Here is a 19,132-nt window from a genome sequence, read left to right as displayed (position 1 = left end):
TACTGACGAAGGCGAATCAATGAAGGTCTGGTTAAATTAGATTGTTCCATAATAAGTTTTAGAAAACGGGTGTTCAACTACTACTACTACAACCCTGAAATTGCCCCCTCCTTAACCCCTTAGTTTTACGTTTCAAGATATAACTAATATTTACTTTGATGGCTTGACGTCTGATTTTGAATAAGGTTTTGATCTGATAGGTATCACGTCTCAACTCGAAGGTGTCCCAGTTTAAGGTTGCCAGCATTTGTCACACTGTTGTTTCTTGAGTGGTCACCACAAACAAATCTGGCAGCTCTCCTTTGAACCTTTAATACTCAGTAGATGATATGTGATTCACTCTGTTTGGATTCCAGGCAGCAATACTATATTCCAAGGGGGGTCATACAAGTGTCAGGTAGAGCTTCTCTTTGATTGATCTGGAGCACATGTATTACCCCTAATAAAATTCAGCGTTCTTAGTACTTCGATGACTCTGTGCATTTGTTTGCGTCTCGCGTCCAGGATCATGTTGAATGATTACGCCCAAGTAGGTGGAAATCTTTAGTTTCTTTATGAGAAGTTCACCAGACATGGTATAGGACATCGCGCCAGGATTTTTCTGTCGTGTTAAACGTGTGATTTTGCACTTGCTTATGTTGAAACGCATAGGCGGTAGCCCATTTTTCGAGGTTACTGAGATCATTCTAGAATGCTTTTCATCTGCACTGAGGTTATGCTTCTTTAGAGTAGGCAATCGTCTGCAAACAGCCTGATAATACTTCCTGCCCCTACTTTACTGCCTTGCAGATGTCATTTATAAATCCAGTAGTTACGCCTCTGGGGGAGGTGGTGTCCAAGTCACTGTTACTTTAGAGGACTCCACTAGTGACAGGACGCCACGTTGACGATTCACCGTACGTTAACCATTTTTTGTTGGAGGTGATAACTAAGGAATGCTGATGAGATCCACGTATTTATCCCCCCAATCCATAATGGCTAAGCTTATATCAAAGCTTTTAATGAGACATATCAAAGGCTTTAGCAAAGTCCAAGACGCTTAAACCAGTAGTCGCTGCTGGCTTTCTCGTGATCTGCCCTTGCGGAAAGCATATTTAATTTCAACAAGAATTTGATGATGTTCCATGAGATGACTGTCCATAATAATATGTTCCAGTAACTTGCAACAAGTAGACGTCACGGAAATAGACCAACAGTTTGATGGGGAATCTTTCTTGAATAAAGGGGTAATATTAGGCAATTTTCAGTCTGTTGGTGATAACCCAGTATCAGGCGATAGTTGAAATATGAATGCAATCTCGGTAGCAGCTATTATAAATGCTCTGGCAGGACTCACATATCAGTGGACCACGTGATTTTGAGACACTGATAGTTTCAAGTAGTTTCAAACTCCAGTCACAGAAATAAGAATACTGTGGCGGGACAACTGACACCTTTTTGTGGCGGACCAGCAGCCTGGCCGGATCGGAGATAGAATTGACCTGGCCTACCGCACAAATATATTTATTTGACCTTACGCAAGAATGAGCGGCTATCCAAACGCAAGGGGGGATATCAGTTAACGAACGGTGGACTATGCCTTAGGGGCTGTTCGTTTGGTGGAAGTTTACCACCGCTCTGTGATTAGGTAATTGATCCCAATGTCAATAAAGATTACAGTTAATGTCAATACAAGTGATACAGGACTGACTAAATCTCACGGTGACCAGTGATCTCTAAGGCAATTATATGATTGGTTTATTCAATGTCAGTGCTCAGTTATCCGTTATATACAACAGCAATTAACTATATACAAAATTATCCTCACGGGGAGATAGTCCTATGTGGTCAACTGCACCACGAACGTGATTAATCAGCCTTATCCTTAACCTACACCAGAATAACCCTCGCAGTGATCAGGGTAAACCCTCACGGTGATCAGGGTAACCCTCACAATAACCAGGTAACCCTCACAGTGATCAGGGTAGCCCTCAAATCTAAATAAATAATCTACTGATGGCTTATAACTGATAAGTCTTGACCACACAAGCAATTACAATCTTCGTAACTGTACAACACAACAGGGTACACTTATACAAGAATAATCTGTACTGCCTTACAAAGCAACACATTTCCAAAACTGCAACAAGGTTTAAGGTGACTTAAATAACCCTCACCCACTTCAAGTTATTATGAAATAACACAGGTAAGTTGATTAAGAAGGCGATTATAATAGTCCTCACCAGACTCTAACGGAAACCTGCACCCAGTAAACCTCAACGAGGAAAGCAAGCTCTCAGACCAGGACCGCAACCAACCGTCGCTATGCCAACAAGCATGGAACAACGGCACACAATCCTTCTAGTCTAAGCTTCGCTAATTCCCCAATTAACTGGTTCGCTCGGGTTCCCTAACCCTATAATCTACCACTTCTTAAATAAACGAGACTGTCTTACGATTCCCAATCTTCAAAGAGATCTGATATAATCGGCAGCTCCGGCAACTGAGAACAAGCACCACACTAACCGATCGCACCAGGTACACTTGAGGTAGATCCCCAACCACCAGCGGTCGTACGTCAGATTTACTCTCGAAATACAACACAACTCCACAGAGCTCTGGTTAGCACGCTGCCATCTTGAGAAGTCCCGGCAACCCACGCAGCCAGCGCCCAGACCTAAGGTAATGCGCGCCTCTGATTGGTTGCCGCGCGCATGTTTAATGCATGATTAAGACGCTCCTGAATTATTAATGACCCAGACTAAACACAAGTCTGCGCAGCTACCCTGTTTCGCCACACAGGCCCCAGCTAAGCTTAGCCCGTCCCGGGTTAAAACGCTTAACCGAAATATTAAAAGAAACAGGGGTAATAGAAATTTATACAGCATAACATGTGAGGTTTACCTGAAACCACACAATACATGTTATACAATTAAAAACCATTCCATGAGATCTAGTTGATCAACCTCACATACGTGTTACACAAACACATTCATTACTGTACCTGCACGTGCAACCACGCTCAAGCAACTTACCTGAGGCTTACCTAGTAATCCTCATACACCATAATTAACATAAATTATGCACTGTTGAATTAGAAAATATACGAACTTTTGCAACTTTATAAAATGCTTTAGAAAACCTTACAGAGATAACTAATATGAAAATTTAAGAACACTTCAACACACTTTATACTTTTACAAGGAGAAAACGCTAGTTTGGGTCCGCAACTTTAAGATAAATTATGGTGAATCGTCTATTTACAAATAATCCTAGGCAATCAAAAATCATGAATATAAAACAAATTTTAAATTGGAATTATTATGATTGGGAAGATAAAAAGTGTAATTAGGCTTGGGTTGAGTAGCAGCTGGCGTCCACCACCTTCTTGTACTTGGCAGTTGTGGTCTCCTCGTGGACCAGCTCACCGTCTAGGAAGGTTCGCCGGTGGATCCGCTCCTCTAGCAGGGCTGCTCTCCTCCTACACCTCTCCGGTGGCTCATCTAATGTCGTTCTCGAACTTCATGATCCAAGTGTTGCCACTGTCACTTTGGGGCAGTGGCCCCAGCAAGTCCACAGCCACTCACTCCATGGGCTCGCCCACCAAATACTGCTGGAGGGGGGATACTCTCCTCTGGGCAGGAGATTTCCTCCTCGCACACAGATCACAGCTCCTAATGAATGACCTCACATCTGCGGTCATCCCAGGCCAGTAGTACCGCAACTTGGCCTTAGCCAAGGTTTTTGTAACCCCAAGGTGACCGCTAGTCTGACCTCCATGTAGCTCCTGCAGTACAGCCTTTCTCAATTTCTCAGGCAGTACCAGTCGCCACCTAGATGACTTTCCGTCATCAGACTCCCAACTTCGGTACAGGACACCATCGCGCACCCCCAACTGATCCCATGAGGACCATAGGGTCTTGTGCGCCGAGGATGCGGCTGATACAGTCTCCCAAACCGGGCGGCTGTCCGACTCCTCTTTAGCCCTCACAATCCAACCAATACTTTGATCGTCAAGTTGTGCCCCCCTTACTTCATCCCTAGACCAGTGTGGTTCGGCAAAGATGCCCCTCACGTCTGCCTCAGGAACTGCTAAGTCAGAGTCAACCTCACGGCGACTCTCCTTCTCAGACACAACCGTTGGATTTCCGGCAACTTCCGTTGCCCCTTTCATATCAGACCGACCACACTGTTTACAGACCTTCCTAGACAACCCGTCAGCATTTCCATGCTTACGTCCAGGTCTGTGCTGAATGGACACGTCATACTCGGAGATTACCTCAAGCCACCGAGCAAGCTGACCCTCGGGGTTCTTAAAATCAAGTAACCACCTAAGAGCAGCATGATCGGTGCGAAGTAAAACTTTCCGACCATACAGATACTGTTTGAACTTCTTCAGATAGACAACTACCGCTAAAAGTTCTCTCCGGGTAACACAATAGTTCCTCTCGGCCTTGCTGAGCTTGCGGCTTGCAAAGGCCAGGACCTTCTCATGACCCTCATGGACCTGGGACAAAACTGCCCCCAGTCCATCCCCACTCGCGTCCGTGTCCAAAACGTAATCAGACTCAGGTATGGGATATGCCAACACAGGTGCAGTCTGCAGCCTCAGTTTCAACTCTTCAAATGCCTCTTGGCAGGCATCCGTCCATCGAAACTCTCTTGACTTTTCAGTCAGCGCATGCAGAGGCGACGCTACCTCGGCAAATCCCCTGATAAACTTCCTATAATAAGAAGCGAGGCCTAAAAAGCTTCGAACTTCTCGGACACACTTAGGTGTGGGCCACTCAGCCACTGCCCGAACCTTTTCAGGGTCGGTAGCCACACCTTCAGACGACACTACATGACCCAAATAGGTCACAGAGCGCTGGAACAAAAAGCACTTACTAGGCTTCAACTTCAATCCAGCTTTTCGGAGTCTGGAGAGAACGACTCGAAGCCGTTCAATCTCCTCTCTCTCAGTCCTGCCATAAACAATGACATCATCCAGGTAGATGAGCAGTGTCTCCCACTGGAGACCCGCCATCACCTTCTCCATCAACCTCTCGAACGTCGCAGGGGCGTTACAAAGACCAAAGGGCATGCAACGCCACCTATACAACCCGTTCCGCACCACAAAGGTTGATTTCTGGCTCGCGTCCTCGTCGAGGGCGACCTGCCAATATCCCGACGCCAAATCAAGCGTCGAGAACCACTTTGCCCCTGCTAACGCATCTAGCGTCTCATCAATACGAGGGACAGGGTAAGCATCTTTGATTGTTACCCTATTCAACCCTCTGTAATCGACACAAAATCGTCGGGTCCCGTCCTTCTTCCGGACCAGCACCACGTTTGCAGCCCAGGGACTGTCAGATGGTTCTATAATGCCCCTCTTCTGCAAATCTTCCACCTGCCTCATTATTTCCTGTTGGTTACACAGGGGACGACGCCTTGGCCGCTCCTTAATAGGCCTCGCGGCGCCAGTATTGATCTGGTGTTTTACCACATCAGTCTGCCCTATGTCCTCATTACCACGGGAAAATACGTCCTGATATTCAATCAAACAAGCCTTCACCTCCTCATGATACTCCTCACCAATGTTGATCTTACACTGGTCATACAGATCATGCAGGTGACTTGGCAGGTCTCCATAGACCTCACACTCATGGTTCTCACCAGGCAGGACTATGGAGTCAGCCTCAACCGCAGCAATTGTACCAACAGCTGTCCCCTTTCGGACAACGCGTCTCTCCTCATTCGGATTAAATATCCGCAGCGGTAGAGACTCGGCGTTTGGCTCCACCAGCGACCGGGCTAAAACTAACCCTCGCTGAGCCAATTCGCCACCACCTTCCACAGGTTCAACCAAGGCCGGCTGTCGCATTGCCTCACAGGTACTGGCTACAGTACCAGGCACAATAGCCTCATGGCCCGCTGGGATCTCGGTGGTTTCCGCCACCAATACTCGACCGACAAACGGCCCACCAGCACCATTAGTACACCTTGATCTTTCTCCATTCAGCCTCAACTCCAACCTTCCAAAATCTAAGTTACCTCTGGTAGGTAACAGGAAGTCCATCCCTAATATACCCTCACACTTCATGTCGGCAAAAATTACCCTAACCGGGTAAACTGTTTTGCCTATTTGTATATCGACCCAAGCAGTACCCATTGTTGCTAATGGACTGCCATCAACTTGCCGAATGCTGGCCTCTTCCGCTTCCAGCACAGGCCTTTGCTCCTTGGGAATTTTATGATAAACAACACTACTGATTAAAGTGTCTGTTGACCCTGAATCAACTAAGAACCGACACTTCGCCCCTCTAACGACTCCATCGACAAACAGCCCACACCTTGGCCGGGAAACAGACTTGGGCTGAGCACCTAGTGGTTCTCTGCCTTTTTCTGTCCTGTGCCTCTGGTTGGCTTCGTTTGTCCCTCGTTTGGGCACTCGGGGAGGTCCAGCCTGCCCCTTTCTCTCTTTCCGAGGCTTGGTACATTCCTTGGCAAAATGACCAACCTCTTTACACCTGAAGCACTTCAACACACAAGGCTTCTTTTTCTCTAGTTTCGGCGACAGCCTCGCTGGAGGCTTATCGTCACCCTGGCTCAGCCCCTTACTCGTGAACTCAGTCAACATCTTGACCACCTGATCTATCTTCTTGGCTTGCTGCCCAGCACTCTCCTCCAACTTCTGCAAACGCTCTTCGGTGCCCGAGTCCATGGCCCTTGTGAATTTCGTTGGCTTCTTCTCTACTCGCCTTTCACTCTCAACTTTCTCAAAATTCTCAGTCTCTATAGCTGCACGTATCGCCTCGTCCAGTGTCTTCGGACGGGCGCGATAAATGCCTTCCCGGACCACCTGACTCGACACAGCATCCATGAAGTGATTTTTCCCCAGGCGCTCACGTGCCTCTTCGGGAATCTCTGGATAGGATTTCACCCCCAACTCACGGACTGCCTGCCCCAGTTCTTGAAGACTCTCCTTCAACCCCTGACGTCGGCTCCTTAAGTCCACGAGGTAGTTCTCAGCCTGTTGGCTGGGACCAAACCTCCTGTTTAGAACCTGAACAAGTTCTTCAAACGTGAACTTCTTGGACCCGTCGCCAAGAATACGGAGCGCATCACCCTGGAGGCTAGCAGCCAGGAACTCGGTTGCCTGCTCCTCACTCCACTGATTCACCTTCCTACACGCCTCAAAGTGGCGGTAGTACTCGTTCCAAAGAACCTTACCGTTATACCGATCGGGGGTAATCGTAGGCCTTCGAGGTCTACCGCTTGGTGTACCATAACCCTCACTACCCACCAACCTAGACTCCCTTTTTAGTGGCCAAGGGCCAACTCCAGGTGAGTCCACCTTATCGACAACTTTGTCAGATTTCTCCACAGTAGGGCGAGTAAGAAAACTCAACAACTCACTGTGTAACCCTCGCTCCTTCTCGGCGCAATCAACCTCATGGTTCAAAAACGGATTGGTGCTAGGACTACGCGTGGGAATAGGCCTCACAGGCGTACTCTCAGCGTGCCTCGGCACTTCCTTTGGAACCAATTCCGGCGATGTGCCAACACAGGAACGCTCTCTTGCCTTCAGGTCGTACCCGAGGGTACCCTTAGGCAATTTCCAGCTGATTTCAGAATCAACTTCAACCAGAGGTGTATCCCTATTCTTAGGGGTATCCTCATTCAGCGTTTTAGGCTGTGTACCTTTCTTGACAGCCTCCAACTCTGCGGACAAACGGTCCCTCTCCCACTTTAACCACTGAACCTCCATTCTTGACCGGTTCAGCTCGTCCAGGACAGAACCCTTGTCAGCCCCCATCGAGCTAACACCACTGTCCTTAACCACGCTCATACTGGAGTTTCCTCCTGAGCAGGGATCTCAGTCTCAACTAGACTCTCTAGACTCGGCCACTGGCCACTTGGCGATACTGGTAACTCACAGGCAAACTCAGGCTGCGGGACTCCCAGTCCCAAGCCTCCAGAATTTACCAAGCTTTGTATACCTACTACCACCCGGTGAGTTCTCAACAGGATTGGCAGTTGCTGTCCTGCAGTACGTCGCAAGGATCGCAACTCCGCTCGAATCCTAAACAGAATCCCCACCAATGTCACCAACCCAACAACGAATACAATGTACAAGGCAGTAACTACCCAGGTAAGCATAACCCGCCTACCTCGTTACAAATACCCTCGCTGTGCACCTCTGTGAGGCACATCCACTTCACAACAAATGACAAAAATTTTTCTCTTTATTGGTAAATACAACTATAACAAAAACACAGATCATCCCACTTCTGACACCATTTGTGGCGGGACAACTGACACCTTTTTGTGGCGGACCAGCAGCCTGGCCGGATCGGAGATAGAATTGACCTGGCCTACCGCACAAATATATTTATTTGACCTTACGCAAGAATGAGCGGCTATCCAAACGCAAGGGGGGATATCAGTTAACGAACGGTGGACTATGCCTTAGGGGCTGTTCGTTTGGTGGAAGTTTACCACCGCTCTGTGATTAGGTAATTGATCCCAATGTCAATAAAGATTACAGTTAATGTCAATACAAGTGATACAGGACTGACTAAATCTCACGGTGACCAGTGATCTCTAAGGCAATTATATGATTGGTTTATTCAATGTCAGTGCTCAGTTATCCGTTATATACAACAGCAATTAACTATATACAAAATTATCCTCACGGGGAGATAGTCCTATGTGGTCAACTGCACCACGAACGTGATTAATCAGCCTTATCCTTAACCTACACCAGAATAACCCTCGCAGTGATCAGGGTAAACCCTCACGGTGATCAGGGTAACCCTCACAATAACCAGGTAACCCTCACAGTGATCAGGGTAGCCCTCAAATCTAAATAAATAATCTACTGATGGCTTATAACTGATAAGTCTTGACCACACAAGCAATTACAATCTTCGTAACTGTACAACACAACAGGGTACACTTATACAAGAATAATCTGTACTGCCTTACAAAGCAACACATTTCCAAAACTGCAACAAGGTTTAAGGTGACTTAAATAACCCTCACCCACTTCAAGTTATTATGAAATAACACAGGTAAGTTGATTAAGAAGGCGATTATAATAGTCCTCACCAGACTCTAACGGAAACCTGCACCCAGTAAACCTCAACGAGGAAAGCAAGCTCTCAGACCAGGACCGCAACCAACCGTCGCTATGCCAACAAGCATGGAACAACGGCACACAATCCTTCTAGTCTAAGCTTCGCTAATTCCCCAATTAACTGGTTCGCTCGGGTTCCCTAACCCTATAATCTACCACTTCTTAAATAAACGAGACTGTCTTACGATTCCCAATCTTCAAAGAGATCTGATATAATCGGCAGCTCCGGCAACTGAGAACAAGCACCACACTAACCGATCGCACCAGGTACACTTGAGGTAGATCCCCAACCACCAGCGGTCGTACGTCAGATTTACTCTCGAAATACAACACAACTCCACAGAGCTCTGGTTAGCACGCTGCCATCTTGAGAAGTCCCGGCAACCCACGCAGCCAGCGCCCAGACCTAAGGTAATGCGCGCCTCTGATTGGTTGCCGCGCGCATGTTTAATGCATGATTAAGACGCTCCTGAATTATTAATGACCCAGACTAAACACAAGTCTGCGCAGCTACCCTGTTTCGCCACAATACCAGACATGTCTCAGTTAGCATCACCTGGCATAACTAGTACTGAAAAACAACTTCCCTTGTTGAAGACACTCGAAAATTTGCAAAGGCATCTGCTTTGTTGCAATCTTTGATGGCATCCAGTAGTTCCCGATCTTTAAAGTTTTAAAGGTCTCCCAATGTGAAGGGAAAATCACTTTTCTTTGCTCGAACATACAGGCGCCCCGTTTCCTTGTTAAACATAGAAGATGAGTGAGCCATGGTGGTGGTACTTTGCCCCCGGACAGTTTTCTGTGGAACTAGATCATCGATGATTTTTGCAAGCCTACCTTTGAAGAAGCACCAGTTGGTCTCCACACGGAGGTAGGATGATTTAAGCGAACGTCGCTGGAAAGGTAAAAAGAGCCAGAAGGCGAACAATGATTGGGATTTGAACAGTTGAGGGCGCTGTTCCACAAAATAGAACTTGCCGCGCGGTGCCCGGCCCACCACCCGGCCGGATACCGTGAATGCGGAGTTGATCGCGGCGACCTTGAAATTGCCTCCAGAGGAGTTTCCTTCTCCTAGACATACTAGATGCATAAAATAAAATTTTACGGACATCATGAGTGTTTTAGGAACTGTTGCTAAAGGTAAAAACATTCTTTTTGTTGGTGAGTTGAACTACATGGAGTCATCATCGTGATCATGGGCATCATACCACTGTTAAACATAAAATACTGCGTGAGTGATTTTGCACAATAGTAGAAAGGCATTGTGGAAGAAAAAAGGAGCAAGCATTGCTCCTTTTTCCTTCCCATGATATCTTTCCACCATTGTACAAAAACAGCCATGTAGTATTAGCATTAAGGCTTATTGATGGCTTGATGTAGTACACTGCTCATCCATGTCATTGTTACGCCCGGCGCCCCAACTATAGCATGTATAGCATAAGTCCCAACTATACTTGGGAACAGTCCCAACTGTAGTGCTGCAGTTGGGCTGGCCCAACTATTGTTGACCAATGTCTGTGTGAGATGTCTCAACATTATCCAAGTCAATGTGTCTCACACTTGACACAATTCATCTAAAATGTGGCACTTCATCAGTTCATCTAGCCCTATGACCAGTGACATGACATAAACAATATGACTTTGGCACATGCTGGGCGCATCATGCACACAGGACCTCTCTGCTGTAGTTTGGCCGACCCAACTGTACCACTCTAGTTTTGACGGGCCCAACTATAGTTGGGACTGATGCCATAGTTGGGGCGTAACATCATCAAGCATGTCATTGTGATCATGGCTTCAAATCCTGTTTTGCAATAAATTTTTTGTTCCATTTTTCTTTTCTTCCTTTAATTTCATTGTTTTCTCAAGATTTTAAATTTGCTTCCTAGAGATGCTTTCCTTCTATTTTTGGTAGATTCATCCCTCTGAAGGTTTTTTCAAAGGGAAGTAATGTCTGACATCTTTTCATTACAGACTGGTCTGGTTCCGGTGTTCAGTGTACTGGAACAGTGCAAAAAAAGTAGACAGTGCATCCCATCAAACTATAGTCTAGCCATGACAAATTGTCACAACATCTTTCATCACTTACCTTTCAAAACTTTATCAAAATGTTAGAAAAATGTAGAGTTACACATGGATGCAAAATACCTTTGTCAGAGGATGGTGTCAGTTACAGCATATTCTCATTTCTGTATTAACCTTGACAGGAGCACAGCAGGGTCCTGTCAAGTTACTTAACCCCTTCACGCCATGACTGCTGGGCTGCGGTATGCCCAGTATGCAAAGTTCTGTCCAGCAGCAGGCCCACATTGAAACCAGCAGCTGCATGGTGAATAGACTGTATGTGTGGAATGCACTAATCCTCACACAAAGTCGTGGCTGTGGACAGCTCTCCGTATGAAGGGGTTAACTCCATGGCATTTTTTTAATAACATGTACCTGAGCATTACACACACCTTCAGTAACTGAAATATAACTGTGTTTTTGAGGTTCGTTTTTTTATCCCCTCCCGAAGGTTTTGGTGCAGTCGCCGTGGTGTCCACAGTACTGGTCGCTCACGACATCTACCACCAGCGACGGTCCAAACTGCACACCCTCGACAGTCTGGTGAGACAGTACATCATCAACAAACTCATCGGCCTCATTGGCAACAGAATGAGGAATAGGCTGGAGAGCGACACCAGGAACTGCCGGGCAGTCCAAGAGGAGATCCTCCTGGCCCGGATCAAAGCGGCCTCGGGCCTCGCGTACGGGCAGGACTTCCAGTTTGCGGATGTTGCCGACAGGGACGACTTCTGTCGCAAGCACCCGCTAATGAAGTACGACGACATCAAGCCATACATTGAGCGTGTCGCGGCAGGGGAGGACAGAATCTTGACCCCGGACAGACCCATCATCCTCGGCGTCACTTCGGGAACGTCAGGCAAGAGCAGCATCATCCCCATGACCAAAGGCCAGTCCTTGGCCTTCTTCACGCAGGGAATTTCGGTCCTGTACAATGCCATGTATGACGCCTACCCGCAGACCAACAACCTGCAGAAGATCCTTAAATTCTTTTACACACCCAAGTCGCGTGTGTCTTCCGGCGGTATACCCGTGGGCCCGAACTCCTCCTCCCCCAAATCCACCAAGGGGCTCCTCCCACTTTACACGACCCCTCTGGCTGGGTATGACATCACCACCGAGCCTGAGGCCCTGTACGTCCACCTCCTCTTTGGGTTGATGGACCGCAACCTGGGCATGATCGAGGCTAATTTTGCGTCGTTGGTCCACACCGCCTTCGTTGAGCTCGAGCGCAAGTGGCCCAGCCTGGTGCAGGACATTGAGCATGGGCACGTCTCGCGCAGTCTCCAGATTGACGAAGACGTCCGCCAGCGCCTTGATCAGCTAATCAAACCCGACCCAGAGAGGGCAGCAGAGCTACGCAAGGAGTTTGAAAAGGGCTTTGACGGAATTGCTAAGAGAATCTGGCCGCATCTGCACATTGTCGCGGCCGTGGATTCCGGTCCCTTTCAGATGTACGGGAAGCTACTAGATGAACGTTATACCACAGGTAAGCAATAAAAATATCAAAAAACAAATATCAAAAGTTGTCGCATTGAATCCAATTTGAAAATGCTTCTATCGTTCAGATAATAAATTTCATTTTTCCCCCGTCCTAGACATTCCTACATACTCGGCTCTGTATGCGGCAACAGAGGGTCTGATTGGTGTTAACATCTGGCCAAAGAGATCAAAGCGGCAGTATCTACTGGCCCCACGGAGCATGTTCTACGAGTTCATCCCCGTGGACAAAATGTAAGTTGACTATTGGTAACCCATTGGGGCTCCCTCTGTAGCTGAATGCCTGGCCTTTTTAAGCTATCAGCTGTGCTTTTTCTACTGTAGAGGGCACTATGCCATCTTTACACGACAGCCACACAGGAGCATATATTGTGTGCCTTGGCTTGTACAGTGTCCATTTGGCGTGCAGGGAGCTAGACCGATTTTCATCTGAATGTGCACAAATCTGTGAAATGTTTACACAAGATGAACACACCTGAGCATAGAGGTACAACAGTGTGCTGTGTTGCCTTAGAATGAGAGTAATTTGGGGAATGTTTTACCCCGAAAATACAGTTCTATAAGGAACCAATTAGATTTAACAATGTTTGCATAATGAGTGCATTGACACACACTCTTTTTGGTATGAAAAAATTCTGGCAAATTTTACTCGGTCACTTTTGTATCTGTTTTGTAAAATAGTAACATGAAAAACTGCTGAAAAGTCGTAATAGGAAGATTCTTTGCAACTTTCCTCTTTTGTCGGCCAACCTTTTAAGGTTTTTTAGTAAGGGCTCAGACTTTTTATGATGTAAGTTTGACAACTTTTACAACAACCTTAGCATAGTTTTAAAGATTTTAAACTGGCGAAAGAGGAAAGAAAGCTTAACTATCATTGAAAAAGTAATCTGTAACAGATCTGATTAAAATAATATACATGTATAATCAACTCAAACATTTGAAAAACAGGGCAGTTTTTTTGAACAGACACTAGAGTTTTTTGTGACAGGTTTTTTCTTCTTTTCCATGAAGCTTTGAGGACCAACCACAGACTTTGTTCATCGATCAAGTCACCAAAGGCTCAACCTACGAGCTGGTGATAACTAATGCCGGCGGACTGTACAGGTTTCGCCTGGGTGACGTCGTCAAAGTTGTGGACTTCTACAACGAGTGTCCAGTGGTTGAGCTCAAATACAGGTAAGGTCTGTGCTGATGAATCACAGATTTTTATGATTTTTTTAATGGAAATGAGCCCCGAGCTGGACCACGAGAGGGCGCCATTTTTTTTTAGCGACAGGGGCTCCTTTGCATGTGTAACGGTTGCGTTGCTTCCAGCAAATTGAACACTTCTAACCAACATGGCTCTTTTCAATCGATGAGGGGGTGCTTCTTCTCAGGGCGGAGAGGGCAGGATGTCAATGTCTGGGATTTTTCAAGGGGGTTGGTGGCTGATGCTCTGAAGTCAAAGATTCAAGAAAAAGAGGCCTAGGGCAGTGAACCAGCATGTGTAAAATAACATGATGTTATTTTAAGAAAGGAAAGTTAAGCCTTCTAGTAATATGTAGCCATGGTCGAAAACAGGTACACAAATTTAGTCAAGGTTCACAGCAATAAAACATGGAAAATGATCTGACAGGACATCCGAAAAAATGAAACGGTTAGAAATCATTGACTAAACATTGATTTCTCTTCTCAGGTGACGGCAATTCCAGAGGGACAGTATTGTCCTTTAACTACTTTTCCCTGTTGTTTTCAACTGCATTTACATGTACCCGAGACATTGCTGAGAACGTGTATTTCATTTAGGGTCAAGATTGTAAAATTGAAAGTGAAAACCATGTTTGCATCAGTACAGCCGGAGGAATAAGCCCTTTGCGAGTTAAATTGGGATAAAATCTGGCACAGCGAGTTCTTTGAATTCACGTGAACATAACAATGAATTCCCCGTATTAAAGACACTGCTGCTATGCCTGGTGATTCAGGGCAAGCTTTTGCTTAGTTACATAAGAGACGCCTTGCAACAATGCACTGTTCTCAATGGATAAGAGGGGCACAAAGGAACCAGTCCATTCCAGAGATGGCGGTTGCTATGCAAAAGCTTGCTCGAAATTACCAGAGGTACAGCAACAGTATCTTTAGTCAGGGGAATTCACATTGTTGTTTATGTGTAATTAGATAACTCAGTTTACCAGACTTAATTGATACTGAACTCACAAAAGGCTTATTGAAGCAGGTCTGGTGGCAGTGCGTTATGGCTTTCGTTACTATAGCCGCTACACTCACTCTTCAAGTAAGAACCAATTGGATTTGCTTGTGCTCGTCAGGAAAGGCCAGTACCTGAATGTAAGAGGAGAGAAGACATCAGAGGATATCCTGTACAAGGCCCTGACAGACACAGTGGACGGCTGGGAGGGAGTTTCACTGGTGGACTATTCCTGTGCAGAGAGCCCCTTGCTGGAAAAGCAAGACGCCAGTGAGTGAAGTTGGTCATCGGTTTAATATGAAACCTCATCCTGGGACTTTTTTCTAGCTGTTGCCAGAATTCTTGCTTTTGTCAATTTTTTTTTTTTTTGGGGGGGGGAGAAACAAGAAATACGGCATTCAAATCCTTTTGCCTGACCAACCCTTTTCTTGAGTGTTTGGGGAAAAAAAGCCGGCCATATTTGTTGTTCACCTTATAAAAACATCTGCTGCACCTTGTTTGATTTTCTTAATGAGCCAGTGAGTTATAAGCTACACATTGGTATGTAAAAACCTGCTTTGAGGGTGCTCGCTGAAACTGTTGTCTGCGTGTGACAATACCACATTTATCTTGTATTTGTCAAATGATAATTTAAAGAGCTGAGTGGACTGACATACAAGTCGAGGGTCATCACAAATGACATTTGCTGGACAAAATTATGCATGTACTCGTGCGCTGCGCACATACAGTGAAGTATGGAGTTTGATGGGATTTATCGCCACAAATTTCAGGCAGGGTTTATGAAAACGCACCGTGCTCACAAGGGTTCAAGGTTTGGCTGGAAATTTCCACCCCAAAGTTCAGCTCGGTTTGCACTCTTTTCAGGTGACAATTCATTCCCACACTACATTGTTTTTGTGGAGCTGTCCAACGAGAAGGACGCCAAGGCACCGGTCCACTTAGACGAGAAACAAAAGCTGCAGGTACCTATTTGTTTGGTTAATGGGATTGCGGAGAATTTGCTTGTGTGCTCAGATATGATATATGCAAAATTACTTACAAGAAATATGTCCCCCAATCTATCAGACTGAGTCAGAAGTGGCTAACACCACTTAAATGGAAACTTTTAGAAGAAACTTGCATGATGTAACTTAATAGGAACCTCGGTGGTTTCCACCCAGAAAGTTCCATTTGCATCAGCACGGCAAACTGAGTGGTAAATCTAAATAAAGAGCTTAGTTTGCTCTTTCTAATGCTCATATGAGTCACTAGAGGGGGGTGTCACACCCCCCCATTGGTTAGTTCTGTTGGCAAAATCATGGTCTGTCGGCAAAATAAAAAAATGAAGAATGGAGAATGAAGATGAAAGGAAGGGAAATACAGTCCACTCGTATTGCGCATATTATTGGGCAAATTTCATGCGGCACCTCCCCCGTTCAAAATGGTCCAGCGATGCCCATGCTAATGCAAACTGCAGCAAAATTACTCAAACAACATGGGCATATGACTCTTTTTGTGGGATCCAGTTATATGTACGACAGTGGGAAAGAAGATGACTCATCTTCCTCGTCACATTTTCAATCCAGCTTGACGAGAACCTACGCCAGCAGTCCTTCGTCTACAACTCCTTCCGGGAGAAGGGAAGCATCGCGCCTGCGGCGGTCCACATCGTCCGCCGAGGCTCCTTCAAGCGGCTCAAGCGGTTCTCGCTGAAAACGCGCAGCGTGTCCGTCAACCAGTTCAAGGTGCCGCGGGTCATGCGGCGTCCCGAGGCCGCTCAGTTCCTGTTCAATAATGTCGAGTAGGCAGGATGCTGGTACATATTTTATTTGCTGCCGGCTTTTAGCCGATGGCAGAACTCGGCTGACAGGTTTAGGAAACCCACATACAAAAGGTCCATGCAATGCAATACTGAAACCATGAGTGTCATGAGGTCGGAAAAAATGATCAATCCAAAACAGAAAAACAAAGCAAGAGAAATGACGAATTGAGGAAACGGGATGAATATCACCTACTTGCTCGAAAATACTTTGGAATTGACCCTCGTTTGCTGTTAATGGTTCATCAGAAAAACAAAGCAAGAAAAACGACAAATTGAGGAAACGGGATGAGTATCACCTACTTGCTCGAAAATACTTTGGAATTGACCCTCGTTTGCTGTTAATGGTTCATCAGTTTGCAGCTGATGAATGCTTGCCACCCCCCAAAAAAATCTTTGCGACACTCATGACTGGATCCCCTTAAATGTTGTCATCCTTGTAGAATTTCACAGCAGTAAGCCATCAGGCAACATTTCTCAGGTATATTTTTTGGTGAGCAAATTTTGGGTTCACATTTAGAACAGAAAAACCCGCTGTCTTCCCTGCATGACATCTCAGCAACAGCGCCCTCAATTGTCTGAAAAAGCATGGACAATTTTAAAGGTTTGTGAAAGTTTATTTTTTGATACACTTAACCCCGAAAGGTGGTTGTCATGCAAGAAGAGAATGATGTTGGAGTCTGAGAAAAGTTCGTTGCCAGGACCCTCAAAATGAAAAAGCTGGTGGCTAGTCAGAAGCAATTAGTCATACAGAATTTCAACTAGTAGCCCGTTGGTATCGACACTGCAGATGTACCTGTATTAAGGAAACCCATGTGTTTTCTAGCTTCAGCAAAGTTGTCCCTGATGTAAATGTATTTTCACCAAGGCTTTTGAAACTATCTGACCTTACAGGCTCCCATATAGAAGGTATAGTACATGTATGTGCAATATCCTACCTCTTGGCTATTTGATTTAATTTGGGTTGTATCAGCTAATGAACGCTAAAAGTGCATGGACTGCAAACTGGTAGAAAAAAAAAAGAAAAATATGTTGACACTGCATAATAAAACATTAAGGTGGTATTAACAAAACACAAATTAACAAGAAGACACCTAACCCACCCCCCAAAAGATAAACCAGTAATACAGAAGCAAGACTTTTAACACAAGGCACTTGGTTCCATAGACAGCATATTATACGTTTTGTCATTTGTAATCTTACCTTGACAAACACCAACCAGCAGGGTAGTCCAATGCACTACACTGTTTGGTTAAATGTTGTGTTGAGTACTCGTGGAGTACCAAATTCACTGGTCAAATATTTATCTGGTTAGGAAGGACAAAGCTGGACAACATGTGCATTGGATGATTACTTCACAAAGATCATGTCACAAAATAGAATCATGATTTCAGACTATCACTGTTGAATAAAAATAAAGGTTTGCAACAAAGGTACTTGAAAAAGTACTTGCCAAGCACTTTTTACCCTGAATACTTAATTGTTACTTAAGTGGAGGAGCCTTAGGTCTTAGATTTATTTCAGCATACCTTCGTGCATTTACCATCCAACGTCCATGTTCAGCTCTGTTCCCTCATAAACAGTTCAATGTTTGGGCATTGAACTTTGTACTTGAAAAGTACTCGATTACAACACTGTTAGTGCCGTGCTCATGACTTTTCTTGTGCCATTCTATTATTCATGGCCAGTGTGTAATTTGTAGAGGGAGGGATTTTTGTAAGTTGGTGCTTTTCAGCTGTTTCACTGCCATATTTTTTATCTAATACCACAGTAATTTGGAGTAATCATGGCCAAAGGTTTCAGTCTGTGAAAAAGTCTGTTCAAGAAGCAAGTCTGGTTAAGAAATTTGATTGTCTCTGAAAGTCGTAAAAATATACAGATTCAAATTTTGTGTAGCGTTGCCCGAGACTGAGATTTTTGTACAAAATCAAAATGTTAAAATGTGTGATAACGAGTTTGAGTATATTAAGTATATTGGTGAAAGCTTTAAACTGTAAATAAAAAGTCTGGTGAACCTCAAAATATTGGAAGAAATTTCCAGTTAATTCAAAAGTCAACTTCAGGTTTGACAAAAAAAGTCACAGAAATAGTCCTCTTTTGTACTCTGAAGCAGTTTATTTTTTGGGAAATGCTAATGGGGTGTTTTTTGACACCTCAATGCAGTTTACACTGCCTTGCATTCAAGGATAGGAGTGATATGTTTCACAAGAATTTGTACAGTTCGTGTAATGGCCACACTGCCAAATACAAGCCTCATGTATAGTTGAAACAAAAACTTTAATATCCATATATACGTTGTACTATATGCGAAACACAGTTTTAACATAACACTTATTTGAACTTTTCATGTCGACCAAAGAGCGACGACAGGTATTTGATGACATATTTTTGGCACTCACATTTAAGGACTATGTACCTTTATTTCTCTTCACTGGAATTCAATAAAGAAGTGTGTGATGCAGCAGATAGAGAATAGCTTTGGATTACA

At 45.1% G+C, this 19,132-nt stretch overlaps 1 protein-coding gene across 3 annotated transcripts; it reads left to right on the top strand.

Annotated features, from left to right (window-relative positions):
• Positions 1–10,092: 10,092 nt before the first annotated feature.
• Positions 10,093–19,117, top strand: LOC110977156 (GH3 domain-containing protein-like). 3 transcript variants are annotated; one of them, XM_022231023.2, is made up of 7 exons: positions 10,093–10,240; positions 11,616–12,653; positions 12,763–12,898; positions 13,676–13,840; positions 14,968–15,116; positions 15,711–15,808; positions 16,412–19,117. In XM_022231023.2, the coding sequence occupies exons 1-7, from the start codon at positions 10,213–10,215 to the stop codon at positions 16,628–16,630; spliced, it is 1,833 nt and encodes a 610-aa protein (XP_022086715.2). In that variant the 5' UTR covers positions 10,093–10,212; the 3' UTR covers positions 16,631–19,117. The 3 variants fall into 3 exon arrangements, with proteins under 3 accessions (XP_022086715.2, XP_086988695.1, XP_086988696.1); XM_087132569.1 differs by having other exon boundaries at positions 10,093–10,261; XM_087132570.1 differs by lacking the exon at positions 10,093–10,240 and adding an exon at positions 10,778–11,429.
• Positions 19,118–19,132: the final 15 nt, after the last annotated feature.

This window comes from Acanthaster planci, linkage group LG02 (genome assembly GCF_054643075.1).
Source record: "Acanthaster planci isolate LZ-2023a linkage group LG02, COTS_SCS, whole genome shotgun sequence".
Taxonomy (NCBI): Eukaryota; Metazoa; Echinodermata; class Asteroidea; order Valvatida; family Acanthasteridae; genus Acanthaster; species Acanthaster planci.
Note: the sequence above shows the minus strand (reverse complement) of the source record. Positions and strands in the feature narration are given on the sequence as shown.